Here is a 19,404-nt window from a genome sequence, read left to right on the forward strand (position 1 = left end):
CAGACCTGGCCAGTAGTTGTGCAGGCTATGTCATCGCACTATAGTCACTCTGTATTTCTGTCCAGCAGTCTAAGAGAAGCAGCAAACATGCTAAAATAAACTTGCATCTTTTACTTTGTGAGCTGTACTGTCACCAGAGCCATTCAGCCCTGCTGCAGATATATCTGCTTTACTAAGTCAGTGGCTCACGTCGCTTTGTCCTCGCTCCATTGTGCTTCCTGCATCAGGAATGCTGACATCCACATTTTCAGCGCTCATAGTCGCTCATTTGTGAACCTGATGGTTAGCCGCTGTCTTTAAATGCAAATCGTGTCATATCTGTGCTATTTATATGTGGCTTACAGCCTCAAGCGTTGTTAGTGTTGTTTATTCACCTCCAGGCAACCACGATGTAGCCAACTGGGAGTTTTTATTGGCTCATCTTTGTCAGCACGTTGCCTGGGAACATGCGCATAATTTAGATAGGTCATAAAATAATTTGAATCCATAGCCAATCAGGGATTCATTGCACCTTGTTTGATAACATTTGAACAAGAGGTTACAGTCAGTGTTGTGGAGAAGACCAGCAAGCCTGAATCCTCGGTGCCATCGAGGTCCAGACCCAGAGTGGAGCGGAGGTGTTGAGTTTCAGTGCAAGGGGAGATCCCTGCATGGCACTGCAAGCGGGCGCAGGTCATCTTACATGGTCTCTAGCAAGAGGATGCACTTTTAGAGAAATTAGTTAATTTATAATGAAGACTCATCACCGTTGTCATGAACCTCTCTAGGAAGACGTGTACAGACTGCTGAAGGGCACGTGAGTGGTGAGTCTCTGTCTGAGTTAGCCTCTGACCTATTTTTTGTTTGCTTACTCCTCTTTCGGGAGCAATCTCTCACCCGTCAAGGAACAGATTGTTCTTCAACCTCTGATTGGTGGACGTTCAGCTAAGACAGTCTTTAGGTCCAATGGAATCTGAATTTCACCGGAGGCTCTCGTGTATTGACTTGGCTGAAAAGTGGAGAAAGAACAACCCGTCTGATTTCTGTTCCTAAATGCTTTGCAATTGTTCGAGGAGCAGATAATCGACTAAATCCTCCCGAGGGACATGGACGCCACGGAGAACCCAGTCCTGGAGCCCAGGTCGGAGCGGATCGCTCGCTATAAAGCCGAGAGGAGGCGAGAGCTGGCCGAACGCTTTGGCAACATGGAGGAGCTACCTTCCAAGTGGGTGAGGAGGGACGGGAAGGAGGGGCACGACCCAGCGACCGAAGCCCACAGAGGGACTTTGAACTCAGATTGCCTCAGCGAGAGAGTGAACGGCAGGACGCGAGGAGTTACAAATGGATTGGAGGGTTCTGCAGAGTCCAACCACTTGAGAAGGTGAGTCATGTCTGCAGTGAAGGGTGACTCCATTGAGTGAGTAATGCAAACATTACACAGCCTTCACGCAGGGCTAATGTTTTCATAAAATCCCCAAATGTTGTTTTATTAAAAGTCATATATGTGAATGTAAACGTAAATATGTAAATAACCAAAGAGGTTTTGCGTTGTGTGGATGCAGCAAAGTGTTTGTGTCTTTATGTTTTCTCGAGCCTAAATGTGGAGGAGAGCAGGTGTCTCCTGGGCTTAATTTGTCCAAACACCAATAAAGCAACATGCCTACTTCCTAACCCCCGATGACACCTTTCACCTGCTTCAACCTTTTCCACCTTGACATCAATGCAAACTGTAGGTGTCGTCCTAAAATAACACAACGGATAGTAAATATTTTGGTAACGGCGTCATATAAATATCACCACTGAGGAGAATGGTAGTGTAACCAGAGAGAAAACTGTAAACTGTGTAGAAAATGCACACAAGAGGGATGGCTTTCTTCTTCTTCAGAAGCATTAAAAGAGTCTGATCCTCCTCCCTTTGTTTTAGTCACTGCTACTGAACAGCTTCACACAGACCTGGATACAATTAGAGGCCAAATAAGTCTTGATTTTAGACTTGAGAGATTATAGTATTCAGGATGTATTTACAACTTTTCTGAAGTTCACAATGTAAATCCCAGGAAGTTATACGACCAGTTTTTGAACTTGGTCTGCTTCTTACCCGCAACCTTTGAGCAGCTCCAGAGCCTTGACTTCACCAGTTGCTCTGCAACCTTTGTTACTAATTCAAACCGAGCGATCTAAATCAGTGGGTCCCAGCAGGGAACGTTAAAGCCAGTCTGATTCTTCTTCTGCAGTTGATTGGTACGCTTCCGGTCTGACACTTTTCCCATCATGTGGTCTGGGTGCTTTTCCTCAGAGGAGCTAGAGACTGCTAACCTCTTTAGTGTCAGAAAAAAAAAAAGGTACAACGTTGCACCTTTCATGATTGGAGCTGCACACTTTTTTTTGCTGCTCTTGATCGAAAGGTTCAAGATTGAGTTTTTTTCCCCCCGAGAGAGTTCCTTACCCCTACATTGGCCACACCTGCATCCTCACTTCCTTCCCCTCACTCCCGCCCCCTCCAGGCAGGGTTCCCCGGACTCTGCCAGCATGCTGAGTGGGGAGGGGCACCTCGTCCCTGTTGGACTCGATGCCCTGCAGCTCCACACTCGAGTGTCGGTGGGCCAGTTGAGAAGTGCTCTTCTGCAGCAGACGGGGAGCGGAGCGCAGCCCGATAAAGTGTAGGGTCACCTGCATGTGTGTGATCCAGTCTCACTGTCAGCCCTCTGTACCTCTGTGGCTGTATTTGTTCTCGCCTCAACATCTTCTTCCCCTCCCTCCTCCTGCTCTGTTTGTGTGGATACTAGTTGCCCTGACGCTGGGCAAGCCACGTCCTCTCTGGATCTGGCTGTGAAGCCGGGCTCTGAGGGGGGCCGCCGACGCTCCCGGCGGTACCTCCACGGCGGGTCAGGTGGTGGTCGCAAGACAAGCGAACGCTTCAGGACACAGCCGATCACAGCCAATGAGATGGAGGAGAGCAGCGGGTAGGGACTGTGTGCTGTGGTGCAAGATGAGGCACGTGGTTTGGGTTTTGCCAAAGAAGATGCTGTTTTGCTGACATGTTTTTAAAGTAGTGTATGACTAGTTTCCAGAACCACTTACATCTGGTAACTTCCAAGGCTTTCAAATTGCTCACGGTTTGTGTTTGACTGCATTTTTATTTGCAAAGAGCAGATATCAAAGTGCAGCACCTTTTACATAAATGCCCACGGGTGGTGTGGTTTGCATGTGTTTGTCCTCCGTCATGACCTCCACAGTGTTGCTTTACCGAGCATGCAAATATGACTCAGTATCTTGATTGTTCGGAGCTGCATACCGAAGCACAAAGACATGTATTGTAAAGCTTGCTGCCGGATCTGAAAGAAGAACGCACAGGAGCCGGAGATTCAGCTCCACATCACCAACCTGTTTGTATTTCACCTGGTGACTTCATGTTGTGCCTCTTTTCCCTCTTCTAGGCAGTTGGACGCAGAGGAAGAGGAGAACCGTAAAGGTAAAGCTGCGTTCCCGCCTGGCTTTAATCACACACTTTGTTATTGTGTTCAGAGACAAACAGCTTTTGTCCGTGTTACGCTGCTACGCTGGCCGTGTGAACGGTGACACAGAGAGGGAGAAGGTCACAGCGGCACAATAATGGTCACCACTGACACAACATGATGTAAACACAATGATGGCAGGAGGGAAACAAGTTAAAGTCTTCAGTGGGATATTAAGGGGCAACAGAAGGATCATAAACGCCATTTAAAAAAAGACATTTTCATCACATGCGTCTTACAAAACAAATATTTAGAGTGCATCCAACTTGCACAGTTGCCTCCACAAAGCCATATAACAGCTCATAAAATGAATCGGGTTATATTTTAAGGCCCACAATGTTTAAACTCCTCTTTGATGACAGATTTATGTCTCACAAAACCATGTGAGCGGTGGAGCACTGCTCAGTCCCCCCCCCCCCCCCCCCCCCCCCCCCCATAAAAAGATTACAAGCAAGTCTAAGATTGACTCGCAGAGAATTTACACCACAACTACAGACACAAGCAGACAATCTAGACTTTCTTGCTATTTGGACTCATTTCAGGCCTTATGTTGTCTGCCATTCACTTTACAGTGTATTCACTCTACAAATACAACACAAGTTAAAGGGATAGTTCTGATTTTTTTTTTAAAGTGGTTTTATATGAGGTACTTATCTTTAGTCAGTTTATTATTACCTTCGGCAGATGGACATTGGCGCTCCCCCAGCTGGGAGAAGCAGCAAAGCAATGTGCTGCCGGGGGCGGCAGCAGAACGTAGTTTAGACACCTAAAAGAAGAAGTGCAGGCTGTATTTAGAATATTTTACCTGCCATTGTCTACTCTCTCTTTAAAGCCACCTTTGTCAAAAACAGTAATTTTTCCTCACAGAACAAGGGAGCTGCTCGTCTACAGCCGCCTCGAGCGCTTATTTTGTTTGTGTTTTAAAGGGTCAGTTTATCACAGAAAATCACAAACTAACCGATTGAGGCCTGTTTGATCTCCAGCACCTTCCTTAAATTAGATAGTGTCTGACATGTGTGATGATTCATCAACTGTTAATGACACAGTGATTAATGCCGTTTGTCTTCTCGCAGCTGATGTGAAAACAGACGACAGAGCCAAAATGAGTGTGGCAGCCAAGATGTCTTTGTTTAAAGTGAGTCTATGTCCGTCTCTGCACTGAAACGGGATCCTTGCTGCTGCTCATGACCTGCTTCTTCTCTCTTATGTTATGTGCTGTCTGTTGCCCGCTTCTAAATACGATCCATCCGAGGCGTTTCCCTGCTTCTCCATCTGATGTGATGGAGACGTCCGTCCACGCACAGCCACAGCTGAATAATTTAAGGCTTTCTGAAAGTTTACTCATGACAATTAGGCTGCGATGAACTCGTCTAACTAGATCTGCTGCCAACTGCAAACTCAAATTCATCTAATAATGACAGATGCCCCATACTAGATCAAAAGCTACTATTATGAACTGGTGATAAGTTATCGAGAAATGTATTGAACAGCCAGAGAAAGCTCCGTCCATCAAGGACAGTCATCTCAGCTACTCGCCTTACGGTTTGAGACGCATGGCGAGTCAGCGCTGAGCACGCAGAACACAACCTGCTCATGTTGAGAGATATGAATGGTTAAACAGGTGCACCGTTTATGCTACGGTGTGTCTGTTTGTACTTATCAAAAGAAAGACTAAATTTACAGTGTGAAAAACACAGTTCTTGTCTCTGCACAGAAGATGAAACACTGTTTTTTTTCCAATCTCCATTCCTTTTCACCTCCTGCACACTTTTAGTCATGAAGCACCAGGTGTAAATGTGCCAGACACTGTATTACCATTAACAACCATAGCAGCGGTGTATATAATTAGCCTGCTCCTCTGTGGAGGCAGGCGGGGAGGTAACTGAAGCCGGCAGAGCTCTGGTTACACTGTGACCGGTTGGGCTGGCATTCTATCCATGTAGCCAACACGCTCCACCTTACAGCAAGCTGCTTTATTAACCAGCTAATCCAACCCACCTCCCCTCCCGCCATCCGTCCATACAAATAGAACAGGAGACATCAGGAGGGGAGAGTTTTCACTGCCATTTTTGTGGTCTCCCTTATTACTTATTTAGCAGGTGAAGGCTGTCGATTGGAGCTGCTAAAAGGACCAAATGCGACGGTCAAAATGTCATGTGCTGATATTAACATGTTTCCCCGCCTCCTCCGTAGGAGCTGGAGAAGTCTGCCCCGCCAGAGGCCTCGGCCTACCTAAAGCCTCGCTCGGGGAGCGTCTGTCACGAGCGCAGGGTGCGTCGGGGAAACGACCATCGATTTCTTACTCAGCCAATCACCTGTGAGGAAATCGTGGCAATCAGGTGGGCGAGCCTAGTGGCCACATGGAGGGAGATTTGAGCTTCAGTACACATTTGGTGCTCTCCGGCAGCAGTACGGTGTATGTGGGATTGACTCATGATAAACTACCCTGTTCATGTTGATAAAGGAGCACGTCATCCAGTGCAACAGTGTGCCTGAGCACACAAGATCTAGCAAGATCAATTCATTATTAGCTTTGCTTTTATTTTGTGATCATAAGCCTCTTTTATATAACGTGTGCTCATGTTTCTCTGCAGCACCCCCAAACCAGCACCACCAGTGGAGTCCCAGTCCTTGCAGGCGGAGTCGGTGGAGGATGGCGATGAGAGCTGCAAGCTGACCATGAGCGAGAAGCTGGCCCTGTTCAACAAACTCTCCCAGCCGGGGAGGGAGGGGGGCGACCCCGCTGACGGGCCCCCAGAGAGACGGAGGCAGAAGGGGGCTCGGTACCGCACTCAGCCCATCACTGTGGAGGAGGTCGGCCTGGTGAGTAGACGAGCCAAAAATCTGTGTTTTATACAAAAGTAACAATAAAAGACGGTCAATACTAAAACCGAAACGAAGAAAGAACACGAGAGAAAGTGCTTTTAGAGGAGACAGTGAAGGCTTTTAAGATTAAATATACATCATCTCTGAATACAAAGCATGTTTCTAAATCAAGTACATTTTGAAAATGATCGATACCTACTGTATGTCTCACCCTTTGGTCTCTGCTCAGCTCCAAAAAGGCCCCGTACAGCTTCCCGCCTTCTGTTTGTCCCGTCGTCTGTCCGACAGACAGCAGGCCTCGTCTGTCAACCTGAAACCCAGTGAGATACACTTTTCCCAGCCAAGACCTGACACTGGTCCTGTGCCTGCTGACCCCACTGGCTCTACCCAGCAGGGCCTACAGCACCACGACCACGAGCCAGTCTTGAGAGGAATCCTGAAGAAGAGCTCCTCCGGAGGCTCAGAGTGGAGCAGGAAGGAGAGCGGTCAGACGGATGCACCTTCCAGCCATGAACAGAATGGCGAAGGCTGTGTAGAAGCAGGGATGCATGGGAGTAGGGAGAGCACAGAGCTGCAGGAAATGTCTGCAGCACCACGGAGGAAGAGAGGAGAAGCTTCAGGTGGGGAGGGAGGCTCACTGGCTGCCACTCCCTGGAGGCAGAGGGCTCGAACCAGGAGGGAAACCATTGCCTGTACACCGATAAGAGCCATGTCGGAGCAGCACACTCCTCAGGAGGAGAGGCCCTGCCAGACAAAGCTGCCGGGACAGCTGGTGTCCTCTGCGGATCACAGCTCAGATACGACTGTGAGAGTTCAGTGAGTGATGCATGTCTCATTATAAGCAAAAAAAAGAAGAAATTTGGGGAGAACATCGACTGCTTCATGTATTAGGGACGGCTGTCAGCAGCTCTCAGCAGTTTTAGGATGCCAATTGAACTGAAATACAGTTTTTGGGTAGCATTTAGAAATGTTCTTTGGCTTATATTCTGTGTATTTGTTGTGTCCAAAAGACAGCCGAATGAGGAAGACGGTGTGAGGAGGATGAATGAAGAAACAACAGCCACGGGACATGTTCAGGTCACACTGGTAGATGGCACCGTTAAACTGCAGGAGTCAACCAACACCAGCAGAAGTAAGGTGAGAAACAAAGATATGTCACACTGTTACTGCAAAAGGTCTGTGAGATCTTCAGCATGTGCAGCGATGATCTCAGAGGACCAAATCACAGCTGCAGAATCAACAGCTGCTCTGCTTCTTGTCTGTAAAGGGGAAAGAGTTTGGCCCTCCATCATCTCTAATCCTTTCAAACCCACTGGCTCCAAACTAGACTGTCAGCAGAGACAGATACAGTCTAATTTCACTTTTAAGCTTTCAGTTTGATTTACTCACTTAAATCTTCCTAAACTAAATATTTGGGTTGTCAAACGAATCCAGAGGTGATATAGAATATATAGTATCGACGTGTTCATTTAGTTCGCCTTCCAGCGGCCACAGTAATCAAGCTTTATCAGCTACAGGAAGCTACTGCTCTACCCTCACTTACACTTACAGCCGAGGAAGACTGTCGTGCACTACTCTGGGAGTCAAAATGCTGCTAGCTCCTCTGCACATTTTTCATATTAAAATTCGTAGTCATTGATCTCCAAAGCACCTCAGTCAAAGATAAGACAGTGTAAAGGACAGCACTTGGGGAAAGCAACCACGGGCTTTGTTGAAATTAGTTTTGAGGTTGTTGGGTTCACTCTGTTTGAAATCCAGAATGAGAAGAGGCCAGTGGTTAGATCGGTGCATTTGTCATTCCAGTGAAACCAGATATAGCATCTCTTAGCAACTGCACTCTGGATTTGGTAGGTGCTAAATGTCTTGAGATCAGATTAGAGTTACTGGGGAATATCTAGTGTTCTTGTACTGAGAGGGGTTTGACTGTCTCAGAGCATTATGTGGAATGTAAACAGACTGATTTGATTCTGGTGGTTAAATGTTGACCCTTTTATGACCTTATGAACTCAGCTGCACCACGGTGACGTGTGTGTGTGTGTGTGTGTGTGTGTGTGTGTGTGTGTGTGTGTGTGTGTGTGTGTGTGTGTGTGTGTGTGTGTGTGTGTGTGTGTGTGTGTGTGTGTGTGTGTGTGTGTGTGTGTGTGTGTGTGTGTGTGTGTGTGTGTGTGTGTGTGTGTGTGTGTGTGTGTGTGTGTGTGTGTGTGTGTGTGTGTGTGTGTGTGTGTGTGTGTGTGTGTGTGTGTGTGTGTGTGTGTGTGTGTGTGTGTGTGTGTGTGTGTGTGTGTGTGTGTGTGTCACCACCAGGCAAAAACAATGGTCAATTTTAAGATCTTGGGCTATTTTACTTCCATGACGTCAAAATGTCTTCTTGCAGACTAGTGGAAAGAAAACATCCAAAATAGTTGTTTTGGTGTTTGTTACTACTTGTGTAGATTTCTCCTAAATTCACCAAAAGCTAGCATAAGATAATGCCTCATATTTAAATGTAACATTTCAGAAAACTTGTATTACAAAAAACAATTGTCCTAATACAACTGGATAAGTTTCACGGTGATATCTTTTTTTTACTTCTGCAGGAAGAGACAAAAAACCTTCATGGGGAGGGTGTCAACACTCAGTGCTGGGTACGTTTTCCACTAATACTTTGAAATGCATAGATCCATCTAAATCCCTATTATGAAGATTGTATGACTCACTAATTTTACAATAGCTTTAGCCTACCCCTTTCTCTTCTCTCCCAGGAACCCGTCTTTGCCTCTGTCTATTCTAGCAGTACACCCCAATATATCATGTGTTTCAATCAGGTAATTGTTTGAGTCGCTGCATGGCTGGCTCATAGTCGCTTTTTGGTTTGCAGTGTTTTGTATGCAGTGACAAGTTTTCTTTCGTCGCACTGTCTCACATGCAGATGATGTGTGAAGTTTCACTCTCGATAACGAGTCTACTCTGTCACCTGCGGAGTGTTTTTTTTGTTTGAAAATGATCCTTCTTCTGAAGTGACACATCGCAGCTCTCACGTATCAGTTTCTGTTGATTATATTCTTTTTTATGTTCTCTTACACAAAACTTTTTTCTGTCATATTTCCATATCCAACCTTCCTAATTTTAATTTTAACAATTGGAAACAACGTTTGAGAAAGACAAAAGAAAGAAAAAGAACCAAGCTGGAGTTTTGTCAACACTAAAGAACTCGCCTGTTGCTTACTCATCCATGTATTCTGTTGTTACTTAATCTTCAGACAAGTCTGTCCTTTGAGGCACAAGAAGTCTCCTCTTCTACCAAAGACCAGATTGTGCCTCAGTGGAGACAGAAGGTGACACAGAGCGACATCTCTCTTTCCCGTTTTAATCCACCGAAGAGCTCATCTGTTTCCGACATGAACACGTCTGTTTTTATGACTTTATAGAGGATTGACGATGAGATGGACGAAGTTGAGGAAATGAATACAGAGCAGGAAAGTAAGACGCAGGAGACCGGATGTATGAACAAGAGAGGTGAGTTTACTTGTTCTGGTTTTCTCTACTCTCATTATATCTCTTATCTTCACCTCAGGAGGTTTGTGTCTCTGACTCGTGCCCTCTGTTTCCGTTAGGATCTCCAGAATCGGACAGAAATGACATCTCTCCTAACAAGGAACTCTCCTCTGAAGCTCCAAAATGCTCATATGAAGGTTAGAGCTACATTAGATATGAATAAAAACTCTGTTTTTTATTGTTTGTTTCTCTCTAAACTGTTTACTCTTATTTGCTTAACAGAAATCCCCATGCAGTCTCTGGTTGAGTTTGAAGGTAAGGTCATGTAAAGCCTCTCTGATATAAGTTGTTAAAGTCTTGAGTATTTTATTTCATACTTCCTGTCCCGTCCCCCTGCAGCTCCACAGAGCTCCCCGCTCTCAGTGGCCCCACATGAAGTGAGGGCGGAGACGCCTGTGGGTGAATCAAACGCGTTCGATGCTGGTTCCTACAGAGATCGGTCGCCTCCCTCGGCCTGCGCCCCCCCACCCTGTGGAGACGTTGCTGCTGCAGAGAGTGAGCAGGACCTGAGTGTCCTCTGCCAAACCAACGCACCCATGTGAGCCTGGTTTTTACCACATATTGTATCTATCTGAGCAATAATCTATACTATGCTATGGCCTCTGACGGGTGTGGAAGTGATCTTTATTTCAGGAAGATAAATTGCACCACATCTATATTTGTAATAATAATACCGTAATCTACTGTATATATTTATATACAGTTCACTGACAGACATCAGGGCTGAAATGCATAAAAATCCCAATAAATGGTCCTAAAAATTTGACTTTTTAAGCCATAAATAAACTGATAAAGAAAAAAGTAGAATCTTCCCCATGATAATAGTTATATTGACAATATTCAATTTAGAATATTATTTATTTATATAAATGAATTTAAGAGGGATAAACTAGACATTTTAAGTGGTAACATTTGTCGCGGTTCTTCATGTTGTTTTTATGTGAATATGTAATTAATTCTGAAACACCTTAAAACCTAAAAACAACTCGTGTTTTTACTGGAGGTCGTGTCTAAGTTTTCGGATTCATTGTTGCCCTTTTAAATACACCAAAATGATTGTATTTTATAGCCCGGCCAATACAATACGTACTACCTTTTTTCAATTTGATATCGATGTGGTTTGTGTGCTGAATCCATCGATTCCAACTCTGGTCTTTGTTGTGAATTCTCTGCCTCTGAGCATGTAATACAGCCATCTGCTGGTGAGTCCCAGCAGGGTTAGCACACTTCTGCAGCTCTCTTAAATCTCGTAACTGTCTCAAAAGTTATTGATGGCACTTAATTTAATTTCTTCGATTAAGGGCAAAATCACTCTGTTGTTGTGCACTAAAGACCAACGTTTACTCTGTGCGGCTTTATGCTTCCTTTCACAGCAGTAGTAACACATCAGTAGCTATTAGTTACAGTAAATAATATTGTTGTGGATACTCATGGAGACTACCTGTACTGTCTGTGTGAAGCTGTATTTGTCATGTGTGTGCGGTGCAGACTGACCTCATCAGGAGCAGAGCACAGGCGGTCCGTCCGTCCGTCCCGTCGGACTCAGGGCTCCAGAAACCCTCTGAGGGCTCTCGCTGCCCGGGAGGACATCAGGCAGGACTACATGGGAGAGACAGTCAACAACACAGCTGCTGAGGAGAGCTCCCAAGCAGAGAAGAGTGAGTGGGAATATTTCTTTGTCTTGACTTTATCCTCCTTATTCGGCTTCTGCTTGATCTTGAATTTTCCCTCCCGACAGAGTCCAAGAACTCCTCGGTGGCAGATTCACATCTTTCCGCATCAGAAGACTTTATCTGTTCCGCAGATTCTACCAAGTCCTCTCCTCCCTTCAGCAGCCTGATGCTCATTCACGTCAAAGGTCAGAAAATATTTGTTTCCTCTTGTGTGTGCTTATAATGACGTCTGTGTGTTGAGGTTTTTGTATTAACTAGTGCTTGTGGTGACAGGAAGGCGGCATGTCCAGGTGCGTCTGGTGGAGCCGTCAGTGCAGTCGCTGAACAGCGGGGACTGCTTCCTGCTGGTCACTCCGGAGCATTGCTTCCTGTGGAGCGCAGAGTTTGCCAATGAACAAGAGAAAGCCAAGGTACAACCGAGGACTGTTTTTATTGTATACGCCGGGGATCAACACAGTATGTTGTCAGCATAAATGTACAGGATGCCACGGTGCAATAGGTGCATAAGGCATTGTGTGCCATAAAATGTGAATTTGGTGAAAATGTGTAAAAAGGCTTCACTTGAAAACCTTATTATCCAACGTCGTAAAACATCCCTTTATGTGCTGGACAACAACATCTGCATGCAGTAAAACATATTAACAGTTTCTGGAGGTAATACTGGCAGTATAGATGCTTTGTAATGCTTTCTGCTCTCAGGTTACATCATCTACAGCTTAATATGTATGTTTTGATTACTTTCAGTTCAGTTACTTAATGATCATTTTGCCATGTTGGAGGTTTAAAGTTTCAAATGAAAGATTATAACATTTTGCAGAACATTTGCCACAAGTAAAATTGAATTGTTGGGTTCGTAAATTCACTTTGAACTTTCCAGGTGTTAAATTATGTGACTTCATTAAGGATTTCAGCTGTTTGACTCAAACTAAATACTATAAGGGGACCTCTTTTTGGTAACAGCTGCTATCAAAATACAGTTTGATAGTAAAATTTGCAGTTGTAATAAAACAAATACTGTAACTCGCAGCACCTGATGGGCCACAGAATTTGGTGCAGCACCTGGTTTATTACTAGATTCCATACGCCTGTTCTGCCGTCGTATTAGAAACTGATCATAATTGTTTTTCAGGCCTCTGAGCTGGCATCATCCATCCAGAGTCATCAGGATCTCGGCTGTCGGGCCTCTCAGGTGGTCCGTCTGGAGGAGGGGCTAAACTGTGACAGCAGCGTGGCTGCAGGCTTCTGGAGGCTTCTAGGAGGAAGGAGACAATACAGAGGTTAGTGGTCATAACGTCTGCTGAATAGATTGTTTTAGGATTACTGTGTATCATTAAATTGTAAAGGGCAGATTATAAATTAATCAATATAATAAGAATCTATCAACCCATGTTGCTATGGAAAAACCAACATACATTAAAAAAATGAGATGAAAGATTTGTTTGCTTTCCCCACAGGAGCCGGTGCAGAAGAGGAGGATGAGCTCTATGAGTGTGGTGTGGTGGAGTCCAACTGTGTATACAGGCTGGTGGAGAACAGACTGGTGCCTCATGAACAGGGCTGGGCCTCCATCCCCAGTATCTCCCTGCTGGGCTCCTCTGAGGTCTCCTCTCGATTCTCCTGTTTGCTCCATCATTCTTGCTGTTGATCATGTGTTGTTGCCAATTTGTTTTGTGTCAGCCATTAAGTCAGTTTTAATAGCTCATGTCAGATAGATCATGTCTCGGTTTCAAATCGATGAACCTACTGTACGTGTGTGTGTGTGTGTGTGTGCAGACCCTGGTTTTTGATTTCGGCAGTGAGGTGTACCTGTGGCATGGACAGGATGTTTCCCTCAGCAGGACGACCGTTGCTCTCCAGCTGACTCACCAAGTGTGGGTCGGAGCTTACGACTACAGCAACTGTCGAGTCAATCCACTGGATCCCACGCAGTGCAACCCGAACACACCGCAGTAAGTTCACACTGCAGGCGGTAAAGCTTTTAGTTCGCACTTCACGGCGAAAAATACACAGCATATTAATATCGGAACACGTTACAGAAAGAGTGGAGTACAGCTGTGAGTATGTACTACACAGTGAGCATACAGCATTACTGCAGCCACACCCTAATGGTCTCTAAAACCAAAGCAAATGCATCGTAATTCCACACTGCCACACATGGAAAAAAAACACAGCATACAGCACTGTGTCCACATGGCATGCCGTTGTAAGTCCACGCTACTGTACATGCTGCAGCTGGCAAAAGACAGTTGTTTAGAAATTCAATTCAAGTGGACAGAAACCTGTTGAACATGTCATTCCAAAACCATCTGCATTAATCTGCTGGTATAACAGCCTCCACTCTTCTGTGAAGAGTTCAGTAACAGGCTGCAGGGATTTGCTCCCGTTCAGCCACATTGGAGCATTAGTGAGGTCCAACACCGATGCTGGGTGATGAGGCCTCTGGCTCGTAGTCATGTTCCACGTTCACCCCAAAGGTGTTGGATGGGGTTGAGGTCAGGCATGTCCACATAGCTTTGGCCATATAGTGTATACAGCCATATTTATTCTCTACAAACTCCAAAGCCGTAGAATGCACCTAAATGTGCAGAAATACTAGTACTATAAATACTGAAGAGGCAGGTAAATATGAGTTAGTAATGATTTCTACTGTCTATTAAGGTTTAAGCCTCTAAAGTGTATATTTGCTGCACTATACTGCCATTATACTCCTTGAAAATGGGTTCCCTTCCTGGACTAAGTCTTTAACTCTGGCCTCAGGAAGGGAGAGGGGCGTCCCAGCTGGGCGTTGTTCGGTTGTGTCTCAGAGCACAACGAGACGGCTCTGTTCAGGGAGAAGTTCCTGGACTGGACAGGCGAGAAAGGAGGCATGGAGGGAGCTGTTGCAGTGAGCAAGGAGACACAGGTTCATCCCACAGTGTAACATTTATAAGTGAATTGTTGACTGATACCAGGAAGATAACAGTGATTTTAAAGATTCCCTTTTTAGCTTTTAACTTCCAACTCTCCACAGCCCGCCCCCGTTCTGTCTTCCCAGGCGACGTCTCCACCTTCAGGCGTTCTAAGTGCCTGTGACGCCAAGGCTCTGGTGTCGGGTCAGTCTCTGGGAGGGGACGGCTTGGTCCATAACGTGTTGGCTGGGGTTGACGTCCAGAGGGGGCACGGGGTCATCACGCTGGAGGAAGGATGTCAGATGGAGCTGAAAACAGTTGCTGTGGACACTTGGCATGTCCAGGAGTTTGATGACTGCGAAATTCCTGTGCAGAGCACCGGACAGCTTCACGAAGGAGACTCCTACGTCATCCGCTGGACGTACAGCATCAACACTGTTGGTCAGTGACATCATCATCCCATGATACCCCACCGTCACACTCTTTATTGTGGCTTATTCTGCTGTTTCAGTCAGTGTAATTTGATTTGATATATAAATAGATTTTCTCTGCTGTAGATAAGACAAACAGCCCTGATGAGTGTAGTCCCGGTCAAAAGGAAAACACAGCCTTCTTCCTGTGGCGGGGCCGTCACTCCAGTGTCAACGGGCGGGACACCGCTGCTTTCCTGTCCATTGGGATGAACAACCATGAAGACTCACAGGTAAGGTCCTCGGTAAGGTCCTTTGGTGAGGGTTTATACTTTTACTATAATAAAGTGGAGACATCTTAAGGCTTATACGTAGTTAGAGAAGTCAGAACTATATGCTGACATCTTCATTTCCAGCAGGACTGTTTTTGTTTACAGCCTGTGTGTTATGTTGTTTCTGAAGGTGGTGGTACCTCAGGGAAAGGAACCTCCCTGTTTTCTGCAGCTTTTCCAGGGAGGCCTGGTCATTCACAAGGGAAAGCGAGAGGAGGCCTGCACTAACGCAGGTACAGTACAGTAAGGGCATATTTCTGTCTTCCCTGTGTCCATTCTCCTTGTTTTGTCATTTGATTAAAAATAAACCTTATCTGTTTGTTGTGGCAGAGTGGCATCTGTTCTGTGTGCGAGGTGAGCTCCCAGAGGAAGGCTCTCTGTTGGAGGTGGATTGCTGCTGTGCAGGTCTGAGATCCAGGGGCTCTGTTGTCCTGCTCAATAGCCAGCAGGGAGTGCTGTATCTCTGGACTGGCTGTAAAGCTCATAGCAGCTCCAGAGAGGTCAGCAAGAGGGCAGTGGAGCATATCACTCAAATGTGAGTCACATTCACTGGGTGGGCTTTCAAACGGTCCGTTTTTTTTTTTTTTTTTGCATTGAAGGTTGAAATAATTTTCCAGCTTGTGAATTGTATGTGTTACGTATTAGGTGTCCACCAGAGCTGGGTCTCAGCAAAAGCAGCCCGGTGACGGTGCAGGTAGTGGAGGAAGGCTCAGAGCCTGCAGACTTCTGGACAGCCCTGGGGCAGATGGACAGGAAGGCCTACGACTGCATGCTGCAAGGTAGTAAAACAGCTCCTTTCAACTCAGGATATATTTCTTTCCGCTCTGTAAACTTTAAAATCACAGTTAAAAAATATCTTCTGTCAGATCCAGGAAAGTATAACTTCACACCTCGTCTCTTACACATGAGCGCCTCCTCTGGGAGTTTCCAGGCCGAAGAGCTGCAGAGTCCATCGCGGCTGGCGGGACTCGTGATGGCAGCACCGTTTGTCCAGGAGAGTCTGTACTCTGTTCCACAGCCGGGTGAGAGCACACTCAACTCATACAGCTCTGTATCTTGTCAACCTCCCAAGAGAAACATCAAGGTCATTAAATCTAATGTCCACTTTGTTGTCTATTATATCACCAATGTTTGTTGTTTGACCACCAGCCTTGTTCCTGCTTGACAACCGTCTGGAGGTCTACCTGTGGCAGAGGGGTCAGCCTGACCAGACAGAGAGCTCGGCTTTGGCTTGGAGCTGCTGGCATGACGAGAGGAGGTGTGCCATGCAGACGGCACTGCAGTACTGCAAAGGTAGGAGGAAGATGCTTGTCAGGAAATGAAAGGGTTACTAGGTTTGTCGACGTGTTTAACACATTTTTTGGCTTATTTCTGTCTCCCAGAGATGAACCCAAGACGCCCACTGCAGGCCTACCTCATATTTGAGGGGTTAGAACCTCTCACTTTTACTAACGTGTTCCCCCGCTGGGAGAAGAGCCTGGGACCCCACACACAGGTACGAACACCATGCAGGGATATCTATACATCTGCTGCTTCTAATTTTTGAGGTCTAGATATTAATACAGCCTAATGTTGGCGGTCATAGCTGAATCTCTCTCTTACCATGGGTGTGTTTGATGTATGCGTCAGGGCGATGCGGGGCGGGTGAAGCTGACCTTGGTGCAGGACGCCCTGGCCCAGCTCATGAAGACCCAGTACCCTCTGGAGGAGCTGCTGCGGAGCCCATTACCTGAAGGAGTGGACCCCCAGCGCCTGGAAGTCTACCTGTCTGATCAAGACTTTCAGGTAAACTGACGGAGCAGTATGCAGTGATGTCTTTCAACCAGCAGGCCGCAGTGTTCGCCGTATTTTGCAAATGAAAATGAATGCTCTGTTTATAATCTGATGATAAATCCTGAGAGGAAGTCGAAACGTTAACATTTATATTTAATTATATGAATTGATTTTCACATTGTTTCCTCTGTAAATAAATCTCTACAATTATGTTTCAGACTATTTTGGAAATGAAGAGAGATGAATATGCTTCCCTCCCAGACTGGAAGCAAATTGATCTGAAGAAAAGCAAAGGGCTGCTTTGCTAGACAGCGGAAACAAATGGAGGCTGACTGGCGCTCTGAAAGCAGGGACTTCCTCCTCCACTGAGAAGGGAAGATGGCAGGGGGGGCATCAGCACCATGCTGCTGCACAAAGGACTGCTTACAAAGTAATAAAAAGAGCAAAGAAATTCACTTTTATTGATGTCAAACTAGTATGAGTGTGTGAACTCTTTATCAGACATGGATTTCTCTGTAGCTGTTGTTCAGAGCAAAAAAAAAAAAACACATTTTCCTATTAAATTGTATCTGTACAAATCAGTGAAAGATAAAAAGAAAAAGGCATGTGGGAGTGAAGGAAGGACATCAGTAACAAACTGGGATATGGGTGAGAAAACAAAGGAGTGCATAAAAAAGGTTCAATGCTAAAAAAAACAATGTAAACAAGAAAAAAATAAAAGGCTAAACTTTCTAGTTTTCCTCCTCGATTGATACCTTTACGTCAAAACATCTCTGCATGCTCAAAGCTACCGTTTTTGCTGAATTTCAGTTAACAGATTTTTAAAACTGCTGCTTCTCCTCCCGATTGTCACCAAAACCTTAAAACGAGTGTGTTTGACTCCGTAGTCTGTGTATTTTACAGTCGTGTGTCATACTGATGTGTTCATTTGTCTGCCTGCCTTGTGTGTACAAAGGTTCGTGCCATGTGTATTGCAGCTTAAGCCCATGTGTTCATTGTGGCTGTGGGTAAGCTAATGCCTTATTAGGACTCCTTGGGGATTCACTATTAGCTATGCATGAGAGAGCAGGTAGACATGCTCCAATAACATTCCTCTGGCCCAAAACAACACGCTCATTCTGCTGCTCCTCAATCAACACGCTGTTCCAAACAGCCTCACATAACACGGTAATACACAACGACATACTGTATCTCTCTATCGTGTGAACGCTCAATATTTCTGCTGATGGTGATGCACTTAAAATGTCTTGATACTTTGATATTTGTGTAATATCCTTATTACCGGACGAATGTAGATAGAAACAGAAGCTACTGTTGATTTTATAGTTTAAGCTTTTTCTAAAAACGTTTTTGTTGTCAGAATTAAAGAACAAGTGTTTCTTGACTCACTGTCAGAAAATCATACCGGGGAAGAACTAGACTTCTACAACTGCGCAAGCAGCCCTGTGAGGCTGTACTGGATCTAAACGCTAACATCAGCATGCTAACATTGCCAACACTAAAATGCTGATGTTTAAGTTAACCATGTTAGTTTAGTGTGTCAGCATGCCAACATATGCAAATTAGCACTAAACACAATGTACAAAGGGGTAAATGAATATCTGCCGATTTTTAAGGCAAAGGTTGTTGAGACACTCAATCCCAATGGTGGAGCTGCTGATGGCGCTTCAGGAAAGGGCAGGGGATCACCAAAGTCAATGGGATTCATCCTCTGGGAACCATGAATGTCTGTCCAAATGTTTGTGCTAATCCATCGAGTAGCTGTTGACATACTTCAGTGTGGACCAAAGTGGTGCTTCTCCATCGATAACAGCCTCAATTTATCATAATACGATGCAGCAATGGGACAAAAGGGAATTACTCAACAGGAAAAAAACTCTTACTCTGCTGCTGACGTGGCTAAAACTATGGTTTCAACTCACAGGCCGGCTATTTCTAACGGCGTAAGAGTATCTGAGGGATGTTTTAGCACATTCACAAGTCACGCTGGCCCCACAAATTGTAAATAAGTCCGGTTAGTCTTCCATGGGTCCACTGAGCTGGAACCCCTTCGGGTTCACTGGCTAACTGGATGTTATTTTCCTCAGAATGGATTAGCTGACTAAGCCTCCATGTGACTGTGCAGTGCTGGCGAGATTGGATTTAGGCCCACCGCTGGGTGATGGCGCACACGAGAAAAAAAGATTTCCAAGACCTCTCCCTCACAGGCAGTTTGAACAGACCAAGTCTAGATCTGCTGCAGGTTACACGCATAAAAACCTCACCTGTATCTGAATGTGTGACGTCTACTTACTATGTAGCTGTAGTGAATGCAGAGTCAATTTAAGCACTTTTTGGTAAGAATATGATAAAGAAACAATTTCCAAGGTTTCTTTTCTTATGCGAGAAGTGAAAATGAGGGACGGAGTCAAGTCCCTGCATCCATCAGCACAGCGTTCAGAGGTGTCCTTGTTAATTTGGACTGGATGATAAGT

The 19,404-nt window shown here is 45.4% G+C and overlaps 1 protein-coding gene across 1 annotated transcript; it reads left to right on the forward strand.

Moving 5' to 3' along the window:
* The first annotated feature begins 1,085 nt into the window (after window positions 1–1,085).
* Window positions 1,086–18,281, forward strand: LOC142936942 (supervillin-like). Its single transcript, XM_076080103.1, has 32 exons — window positions 1,086–1,360; window positions 2,484–2,639; window positions 2,766–2,942; window positions 3,417–3,451; window positions 4,568–4,629; window positions 5,688–5,833; window positions 6,089–6,317; window positions 6,550–7,136; window positions 7,331–7,457; window positions 8,897–8,944; window positions 9,062–9,124; window positions 9,560–9,634; window positions 9,728–9,815; window positions 10,077–10,109; window positions 10,194–10,392; window positions 11,343–11,512; window positions 11,593–11,712; window positions 11,801–11,937; window positions 12,657–12,804; window positions 12,982–13,127; window positions 13,301–13,476; window positions 14,285–14,429; window positions 14,538–14,856; window positions 14,973–15,118; window positions 15,288–15,395; window positions 15,490–15,692; window positions 15,803–15,936; window positions 16,024–16,179; window positions 16,307–16,450; window positions 16,540–16,652; window positions 16,787–16,942; window positions 17,149–18,281. The coding sequence occupies exons 1-32, from the start codon at window positions 1,086–1,088 to the stop codon at window positions 17,236–17,238; spliced, it is 4,911 nt and encodes a 1,636-aa protein (XP_075936218.1). The 3' UTR covers window positions 17,239–18,281.
* The last annotated feature ends 1,123 nt before the right edge of the window (window positions 18,282–19,404 follow it).

Source organism: Anarhichas minor, unplaced genomic scaffold (genome assembly GCF_050575085.1).
Source record: "Anarhichas minor isolate MPS153535 unplaced genomic scaffold, ASM5057508v1 ptg000007l, whole genome shotgun sequence".
Lineage (NCBI taxonomy): Eukaryota > Metazoa > Chordata > Actinopteri > Perciformes > Anarhichadidae > Anarhichas > Anarhichas minor.